The 21,506-nt window shown below is 43.6% G+C and overlaps 1 protein-coding gene across 5 annotated transcripts in view; it reads left to right on the forward strand.

The window, feature by feature from the left end:
* The window catches only part of DISC1 (DISC1 scaffold protein), a 373,181-nt gene that overhangs the window by 119,381 nt on the left and 232,294 nt on the right, over positions 1-21,506 (forward strand). For all 5 annotated transcript variants that reach the window (XR_008957969.1, XR_006410079.3, XM_026504170.4 and 2 more), the window contains exons 5-6: positions 7,399-7,528; positions 11,510-11,745. Coding sequence is in view for 3 of the 5 variants with exons in the window: in XM_026504170.4 (XP_026359955.3) it covers positions 7,399-7,528; positions 11,510-11,745 (366 nt within the window). In the remaining 2 variants the exon portion in view is untranslated. The remainder of the gene's footprint in view (positions 1-7,398; positions 7,529-11,509; positions 11,746-21,506) is intronic.

A 21,506-nucleotide genomic window follows, 5' to 3' on the forward strand; every position in this document is an offset into this window, starting at 1 on the left:
GTGAGACCCTATGTGAATGTACGAATAAGAACATGCAGCTTCATGCTCCTGCTTGATGAGCCCTGAAGTCCATACATGTGGCAGCCCAGTTCCTGATATCTGCAAGGAGATTCCCAGTGGAGGGGGGCACAGGTGTACTTTCTGCCTCAGACTGTCCAAAGCTATAGACACCTGCTTTGTCCTTGATCCTTAACGTAGGAAATGTGATATATTTCAAACACAGACATGTCTGTTTTGTCCAAGAGCTGTAACAGTTTGGCCATGTGAAACTATTTAAGTCAGTAGTATAGCTACTTAGTGTATATGGTAGAAAGTGTTTCCATTATACTATTAGAAATAACATATGCTCACTACAGAAAGCTTAGAAAATCAAAGATTGGTCAAAAGAAGTAATAAAAAACAAAAGAAGTAATTCTACCACCCCAAGGTAAGAGCTGATAATATTTTGATGGATATTTTCCTTTTTTTATATACTTTTTTTTACAAAGTTGTTTTTTTATTTTTAAGTTTTTATAATAATTTTTTTTATGTTATGTTAGTCACCATACAGTACCTCCTTAGTTTTTGATGTAGTGTTCCATGATTCATTATTTGCGTATAACACCCGGTGCACCATGCAATATGTGCCCTCCTTAATACTCATCACTGACCTATCCCAATCCCCTACTCCCATCCTCTCTGAAGCCCTCAGTTTGTTTCCCAGAGTCCATAGTCTCTCATGGTTCTTTCCCCCTTCTCTTTACCCCCCCTTCATTCTTCCCTTCCTCCTCCTACCGATCTCCCTGCTATTCCTTACGTTCCATAAATGAGTGAAACCATATGATAATTGTCTTTCTCTGCTTGACTTATTTCACTTAGCATTATCTCCTCCAGTCCCGTCCATGTTGCTTCAAATGTTGGGTAATTGTTCTTTCCGATGGCTGAGTAATATTCCATTGTATATATGGACCACATCTTCTCAATCCAGTCATCTGTTGAAGGGCATCTCGGCTCCTTCCACAATTTAGCTATTGTGGACAATGCTGCTATGAACATTGGGGTGCATATGGCCCTTCTCTTCACTATGTCTGTATCTTTGGGGTAAATACCCAGTAGTGTGATTGCTGGGTCATAGGGTAGCTCTATTTTTAACTTTTTAAGGGACCTCCACACTGTTTTCCAGAGTGACTGTACCAACTTGCATTCCCACCAACAATGTAGGAGGGATCCCCTTTCTCCATGTCCTTTCCAACATTTGTTGTTTCCTGCCTTGTCATTTTTTGCCATTCTAACTGGCATAAGGTGATATCTCAATGTGGTTTTGATTTGAATTTCCCTGATGGCTAATGATTTTGAACATTTTTTCATGTGTCTGTTAGCCATTTGTATGTCTTCATTGGAAAAGTGTTTGTTCATATCTTCTGCCCATTTTTTGATTTGATTATTTGTTTCTCGTATATTGAGTTTGAGAAGTTCTTCGTAGATCTTGGATACCAGTCTTTTATGCAGTGTCATTTGCAAATATCTTCTCCCATTCCATGGGCTGCCCCTTAGTTTTTTTGGCTGTTTCCTTGGCTGTGCAGAAGCTTTTTATCTTGATGAAGTCCCACAAGTTCTTTTGTTTCTCTTGCCTTTGGAGATGTGTCATGAAAAAAGTTGCTTTGGTTGATGTCAAAGAGGTTGCTGCCTATGTTCTTCTCCAGGATTTTGATGGATTCCTGTCTCACATTGAGGTCTTTCATCCATTTGGAGTTTATCTTTGTGTATGGTGTGAGAGAGTGGTCAAGTTTCATTCTTTTGCATGTAGCTGTCCAATTTTCCCAGCACCATTTATTGAAGAGACTTTTTTTACACCAGATGTTTTTTCCTGCTTTGTCAAAGATTAGTTGCCCAAAGAGCAGAGGGTCCATTTCTGGGGTCTCTATTCTGTTCCATTGGTCTATGTGTCTGTTTTTGTGCCAGTACCATGCTGTCTTTGTGATCACAGCTTTGTAATATAGCTTGAAATCTGGCAACATGATGCCCCCAGCTTTGTTTTTCCTTTTCAACAATTCCTTGGTGATTTGGGGCCTTTTCTGGTTCCGCACAAATTTAAAGGCTGCTTGTTCCAGCTCTTTGAAAAATGTCATTGGTATTTTGATCGGGATGGCATTGAAAGTTAGATTGCTCTGAGTAGCATAGACATTTTAACTATGTTTATTCTTCCGATCCATGAGCATGGAATATTTTTCCATCTTTTTGTGTCTTCTTCAATGTCTTTCAAGAGTGATTTGTAGTTTCTAGAATATAGATCCTTTACCTCTCCGGTTAAGTTAATTCCGAGATAACGTATGATTTTTGGTGCTATTGTAAATGGAATGGATTCCCTAATTTCTCTTTCTTCAGTCTCCTTGTTTGTGTATAGAAATGCAACTGATTTCTGAGCATTGATTTTGTATGCCGCCACGTTACTGAATTGCTCTATAAGTTCTAGTAATTTGGGGGTGGATTCCTTTGGGTTTTCCATATAGAGTATCATGTCAGTTGCGAAGAGAGACAGTTTGACTTCTTCTTTGCCGATTTGGATACATTTTATCCCTTTTTGTTGTGTGATTGCTGTTGCGAGGACTTCCAGTACTACGTTGAATAATAGTGGCGAGAGTGGGCATCCTTGTCGTGTTCCTGATCTTAAGGGAAAGGCTTTCAGCTTTTCCCCATTGAGAATGATATTCGCTGTAGGCTTTTCATAGATGGTTTTTATGAGATTGAGAAATGTACCCTCTATCCCTATACTCTGAAGGGTTTTAATCAGGAAAGGATGCTGTATTTTGTCAAATGCTTTTTCTGCATCAACTGAGAGGATCATATGGTTCTTGACTCTTTTCTTGTTGATATGATCTGTCACACTGATCGATTTGCAAATGTTGAACCACCCTTGCATCCCAGGGATGAATCGCACTTGGTCATGATGGATAATCCTTTTAATGTACTGTTGGATCCTATTAGCTAGGATCTTGTTGAGAATTTTGGCGTCCATATTCATCAGGGATATCGGTCTGTAATTCTCCTTTTTGATGGGGTCTTTGCCTGGTTTGGGAATCAAGGTAGTAATGGCCTCATAGAATGAGTTTGGTAGTTTTCCTTCTGTTTCTATTTTTTGAAACAGCTTCAGGAGAATAGGTATTATTTCTTCTTTGAATGTTTGGTAGAATTCCTCGGGGAATCCATCAGGCCCTGGACTCTTGTTTTTGGGGAGGTTTTTGATCACTGCTTCAATTTCTTCATAATTAATCGGTCTGTTTAAATAATCAATTTTGGGGCGCCTGGGTGGGACAGTCGTTAAGCATCTGCCTTCGGCTCAGGGCATGATCCCGAAGTTATGGGATTGAGCCCCACATCAGGCTCCTCCGCTATGAGCCTGCTTCTTCCTCTCCCACTCTCCCTGCTTGTGTTCCCTCTCTCACTGGCTGTCTCTATCTCTGTCAAATAAATAAATAAAATCTTAAAAAAAAATAATCAATTTATTCCTGTTTCAGTCTTGGTTGTTTATAGGTTTCCAGGACGGCATCCATTTCTTCCAGGTTGTTTAATTTATTGGCATAAAGCTGTTGATAAAAGTTTCTAATGATCCTTCCTATTTCATTGGTGTTGGTTGTGATCTCTCCCCTTTCATTCATAATTTTATTAGTTTGGGTCCTTTCTCTATTCTTTTGAATAAGTCTTGCCAGTGGCTTATCCATCTTATTTATTCTTTCAAAGAACCAGCTTCCAGTTCTGTTGATCTGCTCTACCATGCTCCTGGTTTCTAATTCATTGATCTCTGCTCTAATCTTGATCACCTGCCTTCTTATGCGTGGGTTAGGCCTGTTCTTCTGTTCCAGCTCCAGCTTCTTGAGGTGAGAATATAAAAACTGCATTTTAGATTTTTCTATTCTTTTGAGTGAGGCTTGGATGGCTATGTATTTTCCCCTTAGGACAGCCTTTGCAGTGTCCCATAGGTTTTGGACCAATGTGTTTTCATTTTTGTTGGTCTCCAAAAATTGTTTAATCTCCTTCTTAATTCCCTGGTTTACCCAATCATTCTGGAGCATGATGGTTCTTAGTTTCCAAGTGTTTGAGGTTCTTCCAAATTTTTCCTTGTGATTGAGTTCCAGTTTCAAAGCACTGTGGTCTGAGAATATGCAGGGAATAATCTCAGTCTTTTGGTATGCCTTGAGACCTGTTTTGTGACCCAGTATATGGTCTATTCTGGAGAAAGTTCCATGTGCATTCGAAAAGAATGAGTGTTCTGTTGTTCTGGGGTGTAGTGTTCTGTATATATCTATGAGGTCCATCTGGTCCAGTATATCATTCAAAGCTCTTGTTTCTTTGTTGATTTTCTGCTTAGGTGATCTGTCTATTGCTGATAGTGTAGTGTTGAGGCCCCCTACTATTAATGTATTATTATCTATATGTCTCTTTTTTCTGGCTAAGAGTTGGCTTGTGTATGTAGCTGCTCCCCTGTTGGAGGCATAGATATTTATAATTGTCATATCCACTTGTTGGATACATCCTTTAAGAATAATGTAGTGTCCTTCTGTATCTCTAACTACAGTCTTTAGTTTAAAATCTGTCTGATATGAGAATTGCTACCCCAGCTTTCTTTTGAGGTCCATTGGCATGAAAAATGGTTTCCCATCCCTTCATTTTCATTCTGGATGTATCTTTATGTTCAAAATGAGTCTCTTGTCGACAGCAAATTGATGGGTCATGTCTTTTTATCCAATCTGCAACCCCGTGTCATTTTATGGGAGTATTTAGGCCATTCACATTGAGAGTGATTATTGAGAGAGATGATTTTAATGATGTCATGTTGCCTGTGAAGTCTTTGTTTCTATAGATTGTAAATTTCTGTTCTGTATCACTCTTGGGGCCTTTTTACTTTTATAGAACCCCCCTTAATATCTCATGTAGGGCTGGCTTAGTAGTCACAAATCCCTTCAGTTTCTGCCGGTCTTGTAAGGTCCTTATCTCTCCATCAATTCTGAATGACAGCCTTGCTGGATAAAGGATCCTTGGCTGCATGTTCTTCTCAGTTAGAGCTTTGACAGTATGCTGCCAACCCTTCCTAGCCTGCCAGGTCTCTGTAGACAGGTCTGACGTTATTCTGATATTCTTCCCTCTGTATGTAAGGATTTTCTTCCCCCTGGCCACTTTCAAGACTGTATCTTTGGATCTAATATTTGCGAATTGCACCATGATGTGACGTGGTGTAGGTCTGTTTTCAGTGATCTTGGGAGGGGTCCTCTCTGCCTCTTGGACACAAATGCGTTTCCTTTGCCAAATTAGGGAAGTTCTCAGGTACAATTTGTTCAAATATCTCTTCTAGACCTCTCTCTTTCTCCACCCCCTCGGGGATGCCAATGATTCTGACATTGGAACGTTTCATTGAGTCAGTAATCTCCAGTAATCTACATTCTTGAGATTGGATTTTTTTGAGCCAAGTTTCCGTTTTAACTTTCTCTTCTACCATCCCATCTTCCAATTCACTAATTCATTCTTCTGCCTTATTTACCCTGGCCGTCAGAGTACAAAGTTGTTTTATATTATGCCTCTTACCATAATAGCTGGTTGAAAAAAATAGCAATAGAGATCATTTTCCAGTGGTTACATCTTTGGTGGCCTAATTTTAGTGGTTGTATAGCCTTCCTTTGTGTGGCTGTGCCATGGTTTACCGTTCTGGTCTTCATTTGGGGCCACATGTGTTTTTGGTTTGGGGCTACTAAAAAAAAAGTGGTATTTTTTGTAGCTAACCTTTGCACACATCTGTAATTATTGACACACGATGAATTCTTATAAGTGGTAATATAGGATCCAAAGTTATATTTTATGCTAAATTCTTATTCCCTTCTCTCATCAAACAGTGATGGTTCCTGAAAACTTTTGCCAGTTAGGTGAAAAATGATATTTTGTGTTGTTTAGATTTGCATTGAGAAGTGTTTTTGATGGGAAACATTTTCCTTAACTCTTTGTAATTCCTTTGGTTGAATTTCTTTTTTTTAAAAGAAGTATTTATTTATTTATTTGAGAGAGAGAGAGAGAGAGAGAAGTAGTGTGAACAGGGGGAGGGAGAGGGAGAATCCTTGAGCACACTCCCCGACAAGCAGGGAGCCCAATGTGGGGTTTGATCCCGGACCCTGAGATCATGACCTGAGCCAAAACCAAGAGTCAGCTGCTGGTCACTTAACCGACTGAGCCACCCAGGCACCCTGTTTGAATTTCTGATAGATGTGTTCATCTTTATCTTCTTGGTTTGACAGAACTCTTGAAATTAGCAATATTTTTCCTTTTTATGACACATGGGTGGCAATATTTTCTCTAACTTGTCTTTTGTCTTTTAATTTTAGTTGATGATGTTTTCCTAGACATACCTTTCTTGAGTGGTTGACATGGGTTTTTGCCTAGGATATATTTTTTTGTCCAACTGCATCCTGTTAGAAATGAAATACTTTAAGGATGAATTTGTCATCCTTTAAGGGTAAATGTCTGCAAGACCCCTGCAAAGCCTCAAGCCTGTGTTGCATTTCCCCAGCATTGCTCTGACCAAATGTGCCAACTCCTGCAAGAATAAGACAGAGCCAGATTTCAAGTGGTTTTTGACAGTCTTTTAGCAAACATTTTCTGAGAAGCTCTGACCCAAGCATCTGTGAATCAGTCATACCTCTTTTTAATCTCCACAGCCAAGATCAGCCCCTGGCATTTGGTTCTGTCTGGATGATCAAGGCAGTGCTGTCCAATAAAATACAGTGCAAACCACAGACATTATTTCAAATCATCCGGTAGCCACACTAAATAGAAGGAAGTAGAAACAGGTGAAATTAATTTTACAAATATATTTAATGCAACCCAATACATTGAAAATATTATCATTCCAGCATGTAATGAACATAAAAAATGTTGAGATATTTTGCACTCTTTGTTTTCATACGAAGTCTTTAAATCTGGTGTGCATTTTGCACTTTCAGCACATAGATAGCACATGTGGCTGGGGGCCATGGGACTGGACAGTGCAGGCCTAAAAATAGCAGTTTGGCTCTGGGTAAAAGCAGAAGTCCCAACAGATCGTAATTAAAACAGAAACTTACATTAGGGTCCTCATCCCTGTGACCAGCCTAAGGATGAGAACAGCTGGTGGCCACTTTGTGAAATTTCTCTTAATTTTTTTTTAAAGATTTTGTTTCTTTATTTGAGAGAGGGGGAGAGAGAGAGAGAGAGAGCTCGTGCACAGGAGCGGGGGGGAGGGGCAGAGAGAGAATCAGACTCCCCCTGAGCAGGGAGCCTGATGTGGGGCTCGATCCTGGGACTCCGAAGACCACATAGGCACCCCTCTCTTAACATTTTTGTAGCTCTGAGGATTTCAGTTTTTCCACATCTGTACCCATATGCGTGTTTTACTTTAAGGGCCTGCAGTGATGACCCCCACGCTCCACCCAGAATCGAGCCGAAGCTGTTGGAAGCCACTGCTCAGGACACCCTACGTGTGTCCATCACCAGACGAGACTGGCTTCTTCAAGAGAAGCAGCAGTTGCAGGTACGCAGGTGAAGAATCTTCAGGAAATAGGCCAGCATTTTTCTTACCCGTGGAAGCTGAATGCAGCAGGGTGGGTCTTTGCTTTGCTTGAGTGTAGCAATTAGAACTTTGGCCGTCCACCCGTGAAGTACAACAGGGAGAGATGGGTGGAGTTGGCCAGAGGGCTTGTAGGAATCTCATTACACACAGGGTTGAAAGCTCAGCAGTGTTTGTGCCTGTTTTCGATATTCCTCATTACCTTTTGAATATGCTTTCCTTGTCTGCTAGGCCAATTTGTCACCTCTTATCATTTTGACCTTTACGAGGTTCTTTTGAAAGGCAGGAAGAAATCTGTGCTGTGAAAATCCTTTATGGAAAATTGCATCGAGTTGAAGTGTAAGGAGCTGTTGTTAGGGGGCAGAGTTTTTTTTTTTTTTTTAAAGATTTTATTTATTTATTCGACAGAGATAGAGACAGCCAGCGAGAGAGGGAACACAAGCAGGGGGAGTGGGAGAGGAAGAAGCAGGCTCATAGCGGAGGAGCCTGATGTGGGGCTCAATCCCATAACGCCGGGATCACGCCCTGAGCTGAAGGCAGACGCTTAACCGCTGTGCCACCCAGGCGCCCCGGGGGCAGAGTTTTAAGTATGGACTGGGCAAGGCTAGCATGTCTGGGGAAAACTGGTAGGCATCTCATGGGTCCTCCAGGTTGGCCCAGAGCAGTGGGTGAAAGTTGGCCATCCAGGGGCTAGAAGTCTAGGTGCTGCACGGAGTTAGAGGCAGGAGGCCATCAGGTGCTCTGGAAGTTGAGCACCCCCTCCCCCAAGAGGCAGGGAAACTTGAAGCTGGGTTCACACCAGCTGGAGCCTGGAGGCTTGGAAGCAGGAAAAGAGGAACAAGGAAGCATCAACTGAAGGCAGCGTGATTTCCAGAAGGAGCATAGGTCTTTAACACCTGAGTGCAAATCTTGGTTTAGGTTCTAAACAATGGAATGCATTTAGACTGGTTTATGGGGCTTGGAGGAGTTACTGGACTGCCCTCCCATCCCTACTCCCTTGTGCAGAGTATTCTTGTTATCTGAGTTTGCCCACCCAAGTCCCCATAATAGCAAGGTGGCAAAGGGAGGCAAAAGTCATCACAATTTAAAATATTATCCAATAAACTGAACACTTATATATTCAGTGAGTATCATCATAAAAGTTTGTCATGTGACATACGGGGTTTGGGAGTGAAAGGTCGAGAAAGAATTCTTGAGAAATCTTCGGTGCTAAAAGGTGGTTTTACTAAAGCATGGAGACAGGATCTGTGGGCAGAAAGAGCTGCACTTGGGGAGAGACTGATTATATAATTTAAGTTGGGAGGGGGTTAGGAATAGCGCAAGTCTCTAAGGAATTTGGAAGTGAGGTTTCCAGGACCTCGAGGGGTCATTTACTACTATCTAGTAAACTCTAAGTCATGAGACCCTTCAGATGTATATCAGTGGGCCATGTGTTTGGAGGATGGTTGCTAACATATATCTTGGGGGGGGGGAGTTGAGTAGAGAGATAAAGGAAGTTTCCAAAGGGATTTTTATATGTTAAAGACTTGCAGGATCCTGGAAGTCGCGCTAATGTCAAGCTAAGGTTGCCTTTTGCCTCTAGCGAATGTTCACATTGAGCCGTTGAGTTCCTGGAGGAAGGTCACCCTGCCTGTCTTAAGTACTTGTCAGTGGGCTGCAAAGGAAATTTGCTTATTTTTTTCTACATTTCTTTTGCTTTTCTTTTCCATATCAGTTTGGGTAGCTGAACATGGGGAATCTGGTTTTTGGTTTGGAACAATATTTAGCAGTTAAAGGTCTGCATAATTCCTGTTGATGTCATAACATACAGAAAATAATTTTAGCCTGGGATACTTAGTGTATGAGGGGAATGTTCTTGGCAGAGCTCTGGGGGAAAGTGAATATTCATTTATTCAGCAGGTATTTGAATGCCTCCTATGTGCCAAATACTGTTTGAAATGCTTAGGATTTCTGTGAAGTTGATGTTCTGTTACGGGTGGGCATGGGGAGATAGATAAGAAATGGCAAACAGAATTAATACCAAAATTATCTCCTTACTATGTTGTAGGGTGGTAGGAGCTATAAGGCATAGGCTAAGATCAACTCATGGTGCAGTGAGATTGAAGCAGAGGGAAGAGCCATGTGAAGGCATCCAGCAGGCCAGGGTAGGGGAGAGTAGTAGGGGAGAAGGTCAGGGAGCAAAGAGGTCTTGGAGGGCCTTGCACACCTGAGTGAGCACTCAGGCTCCTAGGTGTTAAGCAGTGGAATGACATAATCTGACCATGTTTTAAAGACTCACTTGGACTTCTGTGTTAAGAATAGGGTGTAGGGCCACTGTGGAAAAAGCACGGTGGGTCTTCACAGCATTAAAATTAGAATTACCATGCAATCAAGCAATTCCACTTCTGGGTATATGCCCGAAGGAATTAAAGTCAGGGCTGCATAGAGATGTTCAAAACAGTATTATTCACAAGAGCCAAAAGGTAGAGGCAACCCAAGTGTCCATCTCTAGATGAATGGATAAACCAAATGTGGTCCATCCACACAACGGAGTATTATACAAACTTAAGAAGGAAGGAAATTCTGACACATGGTGCAACTTGGATGAACCTTGAAGACATCATGCTGGGTGAAATATGCCAGTCACAGAAGGGCAAATACTATGATTCCATTTCCATGAGGTTCCTAGAGATTCCTAGAGACAGAAAGTGGAATGGCAGTTGTCAGGGGTTGAGGGGAGGAGGGGTAATGAGGAGCTGGAGTTTAATGGGGACAGAGATTTGGTTTATAAGATGAAGAGGTTTTGGACGGATGGTGGTGATTGTTGCACAGCAGTGTGGATGTGCTTAATGCCATGCAACCGGCCTTACAAATGGCTAAGATGGTGAATTTATGGTACATGTATTTACCACAGTTATAAAGAAAGAAAGAAAGGAACAGCGTATGGGCAGAGGTGGAGGTGGGGAGGTTTGTTGGGAAACAGTGCCAATGAGATTGTAACGTTAGACCGATGGGAGACATATTATCTTCTTCTTGGAGTGTCTCAGGGGTGGATCTTCGACACCTCCTTAGTCACTACCCCCCATCCCCTACTGGAAGTGAGGTCAGGAGGTAGAAGTTGTAGGTGATCTGTACCTTGGGTTTGAGAGACCGCAGATAAGAGATGGGGAGACACCCAGGATTAGAGCTCTGCTCTTATCAGCCAGAAACCAATGCACGGGTCGCGGGAGTGTGGTGATTGAAAGAGTCTCATTTTAAATTCAGAATGCTACAGGCAGTGAGGTGATTATCTGCTCCCACGCCGTGCACGCGATGGGCGTTCAATAACCTGCTGCTTGTTTTGTTCTTTGACCTCAAGATTGGATGATACGCTATAGATTCTTTGGATTTTGGTTTGCTGTATGAGTGGAAATGGGATTTATTTAATATTGTTATGAACTTTAGACCACACAACACTATCTGCAGCGTCCCACTGCTCTTTCCATCTTGTAGACTTAGGAAACTGTGATTTTTCATCCTTCTCTACACACTACATTTTCATGTTTGGGGACAGACCAGCCGAGGATTGTTTGCTTTTCTCTTTCGGCCTGTGACCTGTGTTACCTGCTTAGCTCATACCTCAAGCCCATGATGTTTGCTGCTCTATAATCTAGCTCTTTCGCCTGAAATGAAGTAAGTCATTGATATATTCGCTTGGTTCTTCCAAGTCTAATTCCTGGCTCACCCGCCATAGTTATTTAATACTTGGGGGGAGGGGAATGCTTTTCCTTATGCCAACTGACCCAAACTATAAAGCTGGCATGATTTTTCCAGGTAAGCAAACCTCCAAAAATCAACCTGCCTCAGAAGGGAACTTCACGGCTCTCATGCCTAAGGCTGACTCTCATTCAAAGGGCTCATTATCAGCAGAGCAGTTGGCTATGAGTAGGGTTAATTTATAAAACCTGCTTTCTCCATTCTCTGCAGAAAGAAATCGAAGCTCTGCAAGCAAGAATGTCTGTGCTGGAAGCAAAAGATCAGCAGCTGAGAAGGGAGATAGACGAGCAAGAGCAACTCCTCCCATGGCAGGGCTGTGACCTGACCGCGCTGGTGGGCGGGCTGTCCCTGGGCGAGCTGCAGGAAGTCAGCAAGGCCTTGCGTGACACCCTGGCCTTAGCCAGCCAGATGCCCCTCTGTGCAGAACCACCTGAAACCGTAAGGAGGTACTGATTTCCTAACTGATTTGGGATCGCTCACCTCTTTGACCAGTTTAGGGGACTGATGTTACCTGCTGTCCCTCATCCACAAATATTTTCCAAGCAGGGCTCTAGTTTTCAATGGAAGCACTATCGTTATTTTGAGCAGAAAAATTCTTCCTGTGTGGGGCATTCCTGAATATTGGGAGATATTTTACATCCTGGCCACCCAGCCTACCCAATGCCAGCACTCCTCTCCATTCTACTATGTACCCCCCCCCCCAATTTCTAGGTACCCCCAGGGGCACCTTCTCTCCCTTTGAGATCCATTGCAGCTCCATGGGTTAGAGATTCTGATGCCAGCCTTTGCTGAGGACGAGCATCTGGAGACAGGTGAACTATCCCTCTCGCTGATGGAGGGGGTGAGCCATTAAAGAGGGGGGTACTCGGTCAGTGACAGTGTTTCCATCAGGAAGAAAGAATGATTATTAGTAATAGCTAGCATTTATTGAGTCCTTACTCTTTCCCAGGCACTGTGCGAAGCTTTATGTGTTGCTTCTCTTATTATATTTATCTTATAGATGAGGTAAAGGAAGTTCAAGAAGGTTCGTAATTTGCCCACAGTCCCAATAAGAGGTAAAATTGATACTTCAACGCCTGTTTGTTACTTCTCAGCCTAGTTTCTTACTTACTTCTTCTACTTACTGTGGAGTGAGAATCTTCCCTATGTTCTGTATTGTGGAATATTCACAAGATACACTTCTATGTCTTGCTCTTCAGGAGATCATGGTCTTACTTTGGTGAAAGGCAGAAGTCACAGGTACACGTGTTAGCTAAGAAGCTGACTAGTGCCCGAAGGAACATGCAGATGGGTAGTAAGGACTGCGGGAGGGATTCATGTTCTCCTGAGTTATTATGCTGAAGACAGTACTTCATAAAACTTACCACCTGTTGTGGGCTCTGCCATCCGATTCTCTGGGGGTGAAACCTCACTCAACCACGTAACAGAAGGAAACCACTTATTATTCGGGGGAGGGGATGATGATTATAGGGCTGTTATGTGGATCAACTGGTAATACATATAAAGCTCTCATAACCGTGCGTGGGCGGTAGTAAGCACTTTACTCTGCTTACTGCTTGTCATTTTTATCATGGGATTCCAGTCTCCTGAAGGCCTTCAAACTGCCTGTGCTAATGTGCCTTAGACTATTTAGTGAGTAATGTCCCCTCTTATCCACATAGCACATCCCATCCAGCCAAGAAAAGCAAACCACGGATGCTAGGCTAGGGAGGAGCTTAGGACTTCCTTCCATTCCCCTCCCAGCCCTAATATTTCCCTTCAGAAATCTAACCTCAAGGCTCACGCCCATGGGAAAAGGAGAAGAGATTTGGATTGTTGCCAAATTTCAGCCAGAGGAAACTGACCATTGAATATGACTTGTGCTCTCCCATGGTGCTTGCTTACACGTCCTTCTGTTGCCTCTGCCTCTGAGCTCTTTCCCGCTCCCGCTTCCTGTGCTCTCGCTGGAAGTCATTCTATAGCTGTATGCACACACACACACACACACACAGAGATAGAGGTACGTATGCTACGTATCATATACTTTGTCATGTCATTATACATATGCACGTATGCATTGTATTTTATATATGTATTATGTGTAATATAGAAGATGAAACATACATGTGAATTTATTATTATGTTTACAAATACATATATTTACATTTGAGGCTTAAAATGATCCTTTTTTGTCCTACCATCCAGATGTGTCCTACTTATTTTTCCTTTTGCTTTTCACCGCACAGAGGTTCGTTACATGCCTCTCCTCTCTCGCACAAGGTGATGCCTCTTTGAGGGAAAAAGCTAGGGCATGCTTAACTTAGAATCCACTGCAGTGTTTAACAAAGCTTCTGGGTTTTGAGGCGAATTCCTGGGCAGTCTCCCTGCAGGTGTGCCCTGTACTCTACAGAGACGCCAGGTTGTGGAGTGAGCGCTTTCTCACACACCAGCTCGGGGCCTTCAGAGCAGCCAGGGGCGGCAGGGGGGCTGGTCTCCTTGTTCGCATTTTACAGATGAGGAAACAAAGGCTCTGGGGGTGTTTCTGGTGAAGCAGCCACAAAGAGACCTTCTCGTATACATCCACAGCTGCCTTTGGGCCTGAACTACTAAAAGGTAGTTTCTTTCCAGAGATCTGAGGAAGTTGTTTCTCTTTGTCTAAAACAACGATCTCCACGGTGTGGTAGGCTGATAGAGCAGGGCCCTTGAACTTGCATCCTATCATTTCTAGTCTGTGATTCTGCCTATGTGCTCAGCCTGGGATGTTTCTCATGAGCAGAACACTGCCAGCACTGAGTGGAATTTTGTGTGGCTGGGGGAGTGACCACGCCGGCACATCTCCTAATGTGGGTGACCCTGCAACAGGTGACCCTTGGCATCTCCTTTATTTGCTTAGTGGTACAGGCAGGCACCTCCCTGCCTCAGGGCAGTTCGGGGCGTGTAGGTACAGGTTTTGACAGGTCAGCCTCCTGTCTGCCACACTAGGGAGGTGAGGCGTCATGCTGTTCCTGACCATAAATATTAACTGGAAAAAGTCATTATTATTATGTGGGCTTTCCATTTAAGAAGGAAGACACACCTTTTCCAAGCTGATGGGCTGCAGCATGGACTCCCAGAAATAGAGCGTTCGAAAGAAGCCAGTGCCGAGTCCTATGGCTCGATAGGTCAGAGATTGCTTGCTCTAGTGTTTTTAACTAATTGTACACGATCTTGTTAACTTAGTTTTTCCTGTGAGATACTGGTTTTCTTTTAGAAGGTGTTGACTTGGGGGCATATCTCGTAGGTGCCCCAGCCAGAAGACTGGATCTTATATGCATCAAGAGTTTGCTTTGTTGACAAACGTCTTTGTTGTTCATGAGAGTAGTTTCTTCTTAGGCCGGATGGAGAGATCCTGACAAATCATGAAATAGGCAAATCTTGAAGTCTTTTGCAGAGAGGCTGTAGAGACTGGTATTGTTACAAATATGTGGAGAAACAGACCACTCAACATCAAAATTACTATTATCATCACCCATAAAGATTCTTCATACAGACCAGCTATAAACTCAGGGTACTGTCTGGGGAGAAGCTGTTTTTGATTTACTCAACTTGGTAATGCACAAGTTCAAAGGGAAGGATATGCTTCTTTCCCTGGATAAACCACACAGCTTGAAAAGAAACTTCCTAATTGCACTTGGCATTTCTGAGCAGATCGCTGGTGGACGCTCTGTGCTTACACGGCGCCATCGTTTCTGACCGTAGCTCGTTGGGAATCATCTGGTGGGTGTTAGAGAGGGGCTGGAGGTAGGAGGTTGTGCGCTGGGGATGAGAGAGCCCATGGCTTTTTATTTGGACTTTATAATAGAAACCAAAGCAGCAGTTTGAATTTTCTGATGTCTGTGTTTTGGATCAATTATCTTCACAGGATGGAATGAAGAGCTGCCTGCTCAGAGATAGCATAGCTGCCTCTTGATAGAGCCAACAGAAATGGTTTTCTTTCGAAGACCAAGGGACCATTTTTAAGCCACTGGGGAATCAGGAACTCGACAGTGTGGAAGCTGACAGAGCAGGGATGTAGAAAGGACAGGGGCCACTGGAAAGATATATTCATTTGAATTTCCTTTATCCCTGGGGGATTCCAACCCTTCAGCCTTAAAACAAACTCCCTGTTTCCTCTCCTAAATTCTCCTTTAATGGGAGAGGTCTAGATGGATGGCTTTTATCCAGTGAGCTTGATTCTCCTTCCATGTTAACTCATCCTTCTCATTCCATCCCATGCTGACTCCACTCGGATAATCGGTAATGGAATTGGGTGTGAGGGGTGGGGAGAAGGATGGGACACAGAGAGGAAGGATGTGACAGGTTCTGGGGTTTCCTTTGCCACATCCCTGCATGTGGGGTGTGAGTTTCCATCTACTCACTTGGCATAAATTGAGGAGGGTGGTGACTTGCAGCTCATCTCTCTCCGGGGCGGTTAGCTCAGCTCCTGCGGCCTCTGTTGGTCTGTGTGCCTCACCCACCAGGGGAGCGCTGGGGTGTGACCCCGTCCAGCAGCATGTGGCCAACTGTGAAGTGAGATAGGAATAATCCCAGTCATAACAATAGAGTTAAAGGCTGCCACGACACTTCCTAACATTCTTTAGATGCCTGTGACTGGCTTATATTAGCCTGTGGTTGAGCTCTTCATTCCTCAGCCCCTGGAATCTTTCATGCTTCACGTGAAATGTGCTCTGGCAGCTCATGGATGAATTGTTTCTTGTTGTGCATTTGGAAGAAATGTGTCACATTGCTTTACAAACCATTGGCACAAACTGTGAAACTGGCTCCACCTCTGGTTACAGGGAGGCTGGCTGGAGCGTGATGGGTGCATCCGGGGCCTTGGTCAGCATGACTGAGCAGCACGGGGCAGCAGGCGGCCAGCCAGCCAAGGATGCTCCCTCCTCCCTACTGCGCACCACTTGGGGCTCCCCAGGGAGGACGATGGACTCTTCCAGAGCTCAGGTATGCCTCTCACAGGTGTCTTCAGTCCCCAGTGAGCAGCCCAGGCCGATATCAGGGCTCCTCTCAAGACAGAGTGAAATAATGAAATTCAGCAGTTCACAATTGACTGAAACAAAATCAATAGTCCCACGTTCCCCTCAGATCCATATCTTATGAGAGTGAGGAGGCATAGTGAACACAGCAGGGCCTGGATTGGGAAATAGGCCTCCACGTCCAGGAGGAGCATGCGGGATCCTCAGAGCGTGTGTGGAGAGGCAGCTGTGTGTTCCTGCGAGCCGGGGTGATTGCACAAGGTGGCCCAAAGCGGGGTGACACAGAGACTTCAGGACACCCCTCCGGTCTCCCAGCCTCTCTCCGTTTGTGTGATTATGTTCTTTAGTCTCTCCTTCTGGCCTTTGTTTTTCTTCCTTCTCTGCCTTTGTCTTTGACCGGGTAGGTCTGCCAGGAGCAGTGGCTTTATGGGACTAATCCATCAGAAATCACCTGGCGGCGTGGCTCTGTGGCTGCTGGAACCACTGTCCAGGGGATTCTGACTTTTCTTTCTTTGTTGTAAAGCATACGCCTTGCCTTTCCCAGGAATTGTAGAGGCAGACAGTATTTGGCCAGACAGTCCATGGGTTAGACGGTGACATAGGAGCAAAGCAAGACTGATGTGTCCTTGTCGTGGTGTTAGGCAGCGCTCCTTGTTAGGCGTGTCCCCGGTGTTTGGGAACGCTCTGCAGGTGTGCCTCCCAAATGTCACATTTATTGTGGCTTTCTTTCTTACTGAGATTTGTGTTAACAATCCCATATTAATTTTAACATTGCTATTGTTTACAAAATGCTAATTTTTGCTCACCATAACCCTATAAGGTATTCTGGACAGCATATTGTTTTTATGCCCATTTTGCAGTTGAGGCTGCTTGGCCCTAAGTCACACAGCAGCAGTGTTCTGACGTCTGTGGCCAATCTTTGATATGGGTGTGGGTGGGGGGAGAGAGACGGTTAATGCCGACAGCCCAGGAGAGACCAGGGCTTCGAACCCAGTGCCCAGGCAGGCAATGGAAAGAAGTCCAACTTATCCGGGCGTGGGTCTGTGGGTCCAAGCGGAAGAGAATGCGTGTCATTCCAGGCCAGTGATGGTTGTCTCCGTGCCCCACAGATCACCTGGGGTCACCTGAGAGGAATCAGCAAACAGGTCTCTACACACAGGAGGCCAGATGCTTCGGGTCAGAGAGGTCTGCTGGCAGCTCCGAAGAAAGGATGTAGGAGGAAGGGGGCATGGCAAGGAAGCCAGGCCTTGCGCTACAGGAACCGGAAGTCTGGTTTATAAAATGAAGGTTTGAACCAGACGATGTTGAAGGTTCCTTCCGGATCTAGAACACTGCACTTTCAGATTTTGTGAAATCAGTTAAAATACACTGCTGGGAAGCACAGTCATTCTGTTCCTGATAGCCCCCAGATGAGTTCCCCATCCAGGTTCCCTGGGCAGACTGTGACGTCCTTGGGGCATGGTGCTCAAGTTCTGTCTTTTCTCAGAGAGGCAGTGCTAATGACTAGCATGTCCCTGGATGCCAGTCAGAACTGAAGCCCGCATGGTGACTACAGTAGAGTTGGGAGTGCAGCTTACTACTGTGTCCTCCTGTTTCCTTTGGAAGATTGTCATTATAGGCAATGAGAAAAGTATACCAACCATAACTTGGAAGAGAAGGAGAAGAGTTGGAAGAGAAGGAAGGGATTTGAAGCTACCACCCCTCTCGATGGGTACAGTTGCCACTCACCCCTAGAAGACAGGCTTCTGTGTTTGTTGAGTGTATTTGAGAAGTTCAGGGGAGGAATCTCCTCTTCTTTTCAGATTTTTTTTAAAAAATGTCATTTTGTACTAGATTGAGTTACCCTGATTTTCTACAAATGCTCTGTGCTCTGTTTCCTTCAAGGAGTTTCCAACGTGGGTCTATGATTATTTAGGTAGGTTCTTCTTGGGAGGCTTGTAATTTGTAGACTGATGCATTCTTCTTTTATAATTTAGGGATCAGATGAACTGTCTTCAGCTAGAGCCCCAGGGATTCTTCAAGATGGGAGATAATCATCTTAAACTGATTGCAGCCAGTTCTCCTAATATTGCAATTGCGAGTGATCTCTCAGCATACATGAATATGGGCTATTTTAAAATTTTTCCTCTGGTCAATTTCAATTTTTTATTTTCCATAATTATCACCTTGAGAACTGTTCTGTACCTAATTTCTTCATCATTTGGGTGTCTTCTACAGTCTTCTGTTCCTTTTCACCAAATTCTCTTATGCCTGACGGATCCCGAGAATATTTCCCTGTTTGTAGGTTGTATGTTACTATTCCCCGCTCCAACTCTTTGATGTTAATTTAAGACCACTAGACTGTTCTTCAGACCTTGAGCCAGAGGGTGAAAGCTCTTCCACTGAAAGGTAATTCAGTTCTGCTCAGACAGAACCTTTTCAAGTTCTCTGCAGAGAATATCCTTAGGCTGGAAATGCCAGCTCATTGCTCAGTGGGAATTTAGTTAAGAGCACTTCTGTCCCAGGCTGGTAAGAAGTGATTATTAATCCATCCTGTGCTGATTCCTAGGCTGTTGGGATGACCCGAAACAGAACCTTTAGGTTTCTGTAGATGCTGGCGGGGGGCCCTGTGCCTTATGGGGACATTTTTCTTAAGATGTTCATCCTGGCTGCCATGTCATTACTACTTTGTACATCCTTTTCGGCAAATTTCTTCAGCTTCCTCTTGGAGTTGTATTGATGTTGGGGTTTCATTTTTTATTCAGTTACTTGTGTAGGCAACTAGATTTTTTCCTGCTGTTCATTCATGTTGTTCAGCTTTGTTCTATTTTTGCAGTCTTTATCCAGTAAAATGTGTAAATCTTTAGTTTACTCACTGAAACATTTCAGGAAATGAAATATATAATATTCTCCCGTTTCTGGAATCCAACTGAACTGTTGCTTTGTCAGCAGATTTTGAAAGAGCCTGAGAGAAATGTAAGGTTTAAACTGTTTGTGCAGGGTTTAGCTGTGCATATGCTTGCTCTTAGCCAGACAATAAATAATTAAAGATGACTCAAAAAGCATCATAAACCCAAAGCAGAAAGTATAACCTTTTGGGCAAATTCATAGTTATGAAAAGTATGCACATTTGTAAATTTAGGAAAACAACATACATTTAAAAATATTAGTATTAAGAGGAAATGCAAGCAGTTCAGGGTAGTTCTTTAAAAAATTCTGGGGCAATGGGACATTACTTATTATTAAATAGAATTAGAGGACAGGGATTGACATGGAAATCTGAAGTTGCCTTTGGGTCACTTAACAGAGTAAACCCAGAGGCAGCTTCATTTCCCCCTGGATCAAGTTGTAGTGTTTTAAGGGTTAGACTCACAGGAGTTTGATGGAGGAAAGCTCTATAGCCCAGAACTGAAATCTTTTTGAATGTTTAAATACATTTTGGTTATGATGATAGTTGAAAATGTGGAGCCCACTTGGTTACCAGTCTTCAAAAAAGAAGAGGCCAGTAATTTATTTCCTCATTGTATGGGAACAGGTGTCACTGAATAACTTGAGAGGAAGGGGTGGAGAGCAGAGTATTATGATCTGAACGTAAGGCTGTTGATATTTTTGACTCTTACTCTCATTTCCTCTTCATCAGTTTAAAATCCTTTACAGACAAATGCCTGCAAGTCAAAATGCTTCTGGCATATGAACTACAGTTACAGTTTGGAGTAAGATGGTTTGAGAAGCACTGAAAGATCTGCTTGAATTAACACATGGAGTATTTGGGCAAGCCAAATACCAAGTAAATCAGTTGAAAATAAAGCTGTGATTTTTAATGGAACTGGCCTCAGAGGCAAGCTGTGACTCCATGATGTCAGGCAGTCTCCCAGTGGGGGTGGGAACTGGCAAGAGCCGGTGGGGCGATGGTGTGTGTGTGCACGTGCGTGTGCGTGCACGTGCGCTCTATCTTATCCATATCAGCAAATTTGGAAGACTGTAAATCCAGTACATTCAGTACTAGCGCTCGTTTCTCTGCTCCACATTTCCACATCAGCACCGTTCCACAGGGCGTCTTTCCTATGAAGCTGGAAATCCTCGTGCGCTCTCACTCGTTCTCTTTCCGCTATCCCCTTTGGGAGTACTTACACAAGCTACATAGATGTATTTTATTTAGAAGAATTTATAGTCTTACAAAATGTGACATCTCAATCTCAGTCTGCTGGGTTAGTTGGAGGAGTGGGACTTTACCACCAAAACTCTGGAGTAGCAGAGTGCAGTATTTTAGTTAGAGTTCAGACCCAGGATCCCTGAAATTCAGAGAAAGACTCAATAAGGAGACGAGTCACTAATGTGATCCATCGGTATCCAGAGAATGAATCAAAGAGCTGAAAGTGTGAGTATTTCTCTGGCCTATTTTTCTATATTTCTTTCATTTAATCTCTTTTGCTTGGGGCAGAGAGGGAAACATCACCTATATTTACCCCAGTTAAAAACCCATGTGCTTGATGTCTGTCAGATTACTCAAAGCTACTTTCTTACTCTGATATAGTCATGGTTATTTGTATGAATGCTTTATTAAAAACCTTTCTATACTTCATTCTGCCCAAGATCCCCAGGATGAATATGAGTGTCTGTCACATGAGCAGACTCTGCGTCATGCTCCTGTCCCAGCACCGAGCAGGACAGATATTATGTGCTGTGCCAGCATGGGGTGCCAGAGCTCCAGGCTCTTGGTGCATACCTCTCCCACTGCACTATGCAGGCTTCCCCAAGAGTAAATGTCTCAGGTAACCAGCTCAGTAGCTTTTACAGCCATACAGAATGGCTTGGTCCTGATGAGTATATGTGCCCTATCATGCCTTCTTGAGATTGGCCGAAGTCTGGAGGAATTCTTGGCATTTTTGTGGTCTGTGCCCCATGCATGTCCCATCGGTGACATGTGACATTATCAGCTGTGAGGCAAGAAGGGTCCAAAGAAGGAAAAAGGCCAAGTAGATAAAATCCTGCATTTCCTAAAGCCGTTTTTGCTGTCATTTTCTTAACCACTTGCCCCTGACAGAAGGTTAGAGGACAAAGCAGTAATTGGCAAGGTTGTTAATGTCAACGGATTCCTGTATTTTTTTTTTTTAATTCAAGACCCAAGTAATACCTGTGCCAATGGCTGTCGTTTTGCCCTTTATGTCATTTCTTGCTTCAGTAACAATCTCTCATTCTTCAACTTATTTTTACTGAACAAGACACAGGATGAAACTACA

This window comes from Ursus arctos, unplaced genomic scaffold (assembly GCF_023065955.2).
Source record: "Ursus arctos isolate Adak ecotype North America unplaced genomic scaffold, UrsArc2.0 scaffold_7, whole genome shotgun sequence".
Classification (NCBI taxonomy): Eukaryota; Metazoa; Chordata; class Mammalia; order Carnivora; family Ursidae; genus Ursus; species Ursus arctos.